At 51.6% G+C, this 2500-nt stretch overlaps 1 protein-coding gene across 2 annotated transcripts in view; it reads left to right on the top strand.

Annotated features, from left to right (window-relative positions):
- LOC143292675 (uncharacterized) overlaps positions 1-2500 on the top strand; it is a 19327-nt gene that overhangs the window by 11033 nt on the left and 5794 nt on the right. For both annotated transcript variants that reach the window (XM_076603190.1, XM_076603183.1), the window contains exons 2-3: positions 1-49; positions 1914-2500. The exon at positions 1-49 is cut by the window's left edge and continues 131 nt beyond it; the exon at positions 1914-2500 is cut by the window's right edge and continues 155 nt beyond it. In XM_076603190.1, coding sequence (XP_076459305.1) covers positions 2007-2500 — 494 coding nt within the window. In that variant the 5' untranslated portion in view covers positions 1-49; positions 1914-2006. The remainder of the gene's footprint in view (positions 50-1913) is intronic.

The following is a 2500-nucleotide window of genomic DNA, read 5'->3' as shown; positions in this document are numbered from 1 at the left end:
AAAAAGCCTGTGGGCTCCTTATCCATTGACAAGCTGAGAACCAGGACAGGTATCATTGTGACTTGATCGATGCCCGCAGCCTATTGTGATCAGTCCGTTTAATGTGTGAATGCAAATCATTGGATTCGACAGAAAGACGAGATCGTTATTGTTCGCTTCTGGGATATGAAACGGCTTTGTATACAATGGATAGGGGGTGGGCGATGGGGAACGGGAAAAGGAGGGAAGGGGGAAGAAGGTGGTTGGTGGAACAAACAAAAAATGGTTATTTGAGGGCTTTATTTGTTCATTTGTTGTTGGTGGTGGTGGCGGTGGTGGCAGTTTACGAGAAGGGGAAAGAGAGTGCGGTTGTGGTGGTAACTCTTTTGTACTTATCATCTTATAGTCAATATCACATCTATATGATAAACACTTGATAGCAGGAAAATAACATTCCAGTGTATTATTCTGTGGGTTTTGTTTGTTTGTTTGTTGTTGTTGTTGTTGTTTTGGTGTGTGTGTGTGTGTGTGTGTGCGCGGGCGTGTGTGTGTGTGTGTGTGTGTGTTTTATTTGTTTTTTGTTTTTTTTGTCTTCTTCCAGAATATATGATTTCTTGATTTGCTTCTCTTTGGTACTTTTTTTTTCTTTTTTTGGGGGATGGGGGGTAACGGGCACACGCACGCACTCGCGTACACACGCACACACACACACACACACACAGGCACACAGGCACACGCGCACACACACATGCGCACGCACACACACGCGCGCGCGCGCGTGCGCACGCATACAGACACACATATATACATATATTGCAGGCTCAGTATCCTGATCCCGGCTACCCCCCCCCCCCCCTCCTCTCTCTCTCTCTCTCGCTTTCTCTCTTTCTGCCAGTCTGTCTGTCTGTCTGTCGCCCTCTCTCTCTCTCCGTCTCTCTCTCTCTCTCTCTCTCTCTCTCTCTCTCTCTCTCTCTCCGTCTCTCTCTCTCTCTCTCCCCTATCACCATTCTGTAGAGTGTACAGTGGGTACAGTTTCAGTGCTCACGTCTCCAATGTGGTGTGTGCGATCAAATGCCTTTACACATTCAGACGTCTCCTTTTCCACACTTATTGTCAGACCTTCAGAGTCCCCTCAACCACCCCTACCCCTCTCTTACTACCACCCCCACACCCCCACCCCACACCTCCCCTCCGCCCACCCCCCCACCTCCTCCCTCTCCTTCTGCACCCCTTCAGCCTGGACTGTCATATGAACTCGTTAAGTTCTTTGTAGCATTCCAGCCAATGGTTTCCTCACTCCTCCTCCCTCCTCCTCTCCCCCCCCCCCCCCCCCCCCCCCCCCCCCCCCCCCCCCCACCTCCCTGCCCCCTTTCAAATTGTGAGGACACCACCTTACCTGTCTAGTTCTGGTTTTGTTTTTGTTTTTGTTTATGTTTCTTCTTCTTCTTCTTCTTCTTCTTCTTCTTCTTCTTCTTCTTCTTCTTCTTCTTCTTCTTCGTTGTCGTCGTCGTCTTCTTCTTCTTCTTCAAAGTTCTTTTTATTTTGTTTTGTTTTGTTTCGTTTCGTTTCGTTGCTGTTGTGGTTGTTTATTTCTTCTAATTTCCAGCCATTGCAATCGAGTTAAACAGAATCCATTCGTGATCCCATTCTACATTACTTCCGAACATTTTCATATACACCCCTCCTCACCTCCAACAGACCCCCTTCCGTCCTCACTCTCGTCTTTTTCTCCGCCCTCCTCACCCAGCCCCCGCCCACCCACCCCCGCCTCCCACCTCCCATCCCACCTTCTTCTCTCATGCTTATCTTACTTACTGACTGTGACAATCACCCATCCATTCACCCCCAACCATACTTCTCCGCCACCGCCACCACCACCACTACCCACCCACCCACCCACCCATCCCTCACTCCTGTGTCTTTTCTTTTTCCAGCACCACCACCCCCACTATCCGACCTTCCCGCACCCCTCCAACCCCCCACACACACCCCCTCCGCACCCCGCCACCTGCCTCAACCCTCTAACCATGGCAGTCGAGCCAGCCGACACACACCACCGCCGACCTCGTCACAACAACGAAGCCAGGGCCCCGGCAGCCGCTGCCAGAGAGAACTCATACACTCTGAGGTCAGGACTCCTTCCGGGAGACAGAGAGAGGGCCACCACCACCACCACCAACTCCCAAAAGACACCCACTACCACTACCACCACCACCACCAACAACAACAACAACATCATCAACAACAAGGGACAGCAGAAACCAGCCTTTATCACCACCACCACCACCAGAACCACCGCGAGCGCTTCCCAGAAGAAGACGACGAATGCCAACACTCCACAGCACCAAAAGACCGACACAGACCACAACCCGAACCCGAACTTGAACCTGAACCTGAACCTGAACGCAGCAGGAGGAGGTAATAATAAAGGGGAAGGAGAAGGTCAAGGTCAAGGTCACGGTCAAGGTGAGGAGCAAGGTGCTGGGGATGAGGAGGAGGTGGTCCCCGGGGAGAGGGCCAA

This window comes from Babylonia areolata, chromosome 1, assembly GCF_041734735.1.
Source record: "Babylonia areolata isolate BAREFJ2019XMU chromosome 1, ASM4173473v1, whole genome shotgun sequence".
NCBI lineage: Eukaryota > Metazoa > Mollusca > Gastropoda > Neogastropoda > Buccinidae > Babylonia > Babylonia areolata.
Note: the sequence above shows the minus strand (reverse complement) of the source record. Positions and strands in the feature narration are given on the sequence as shown.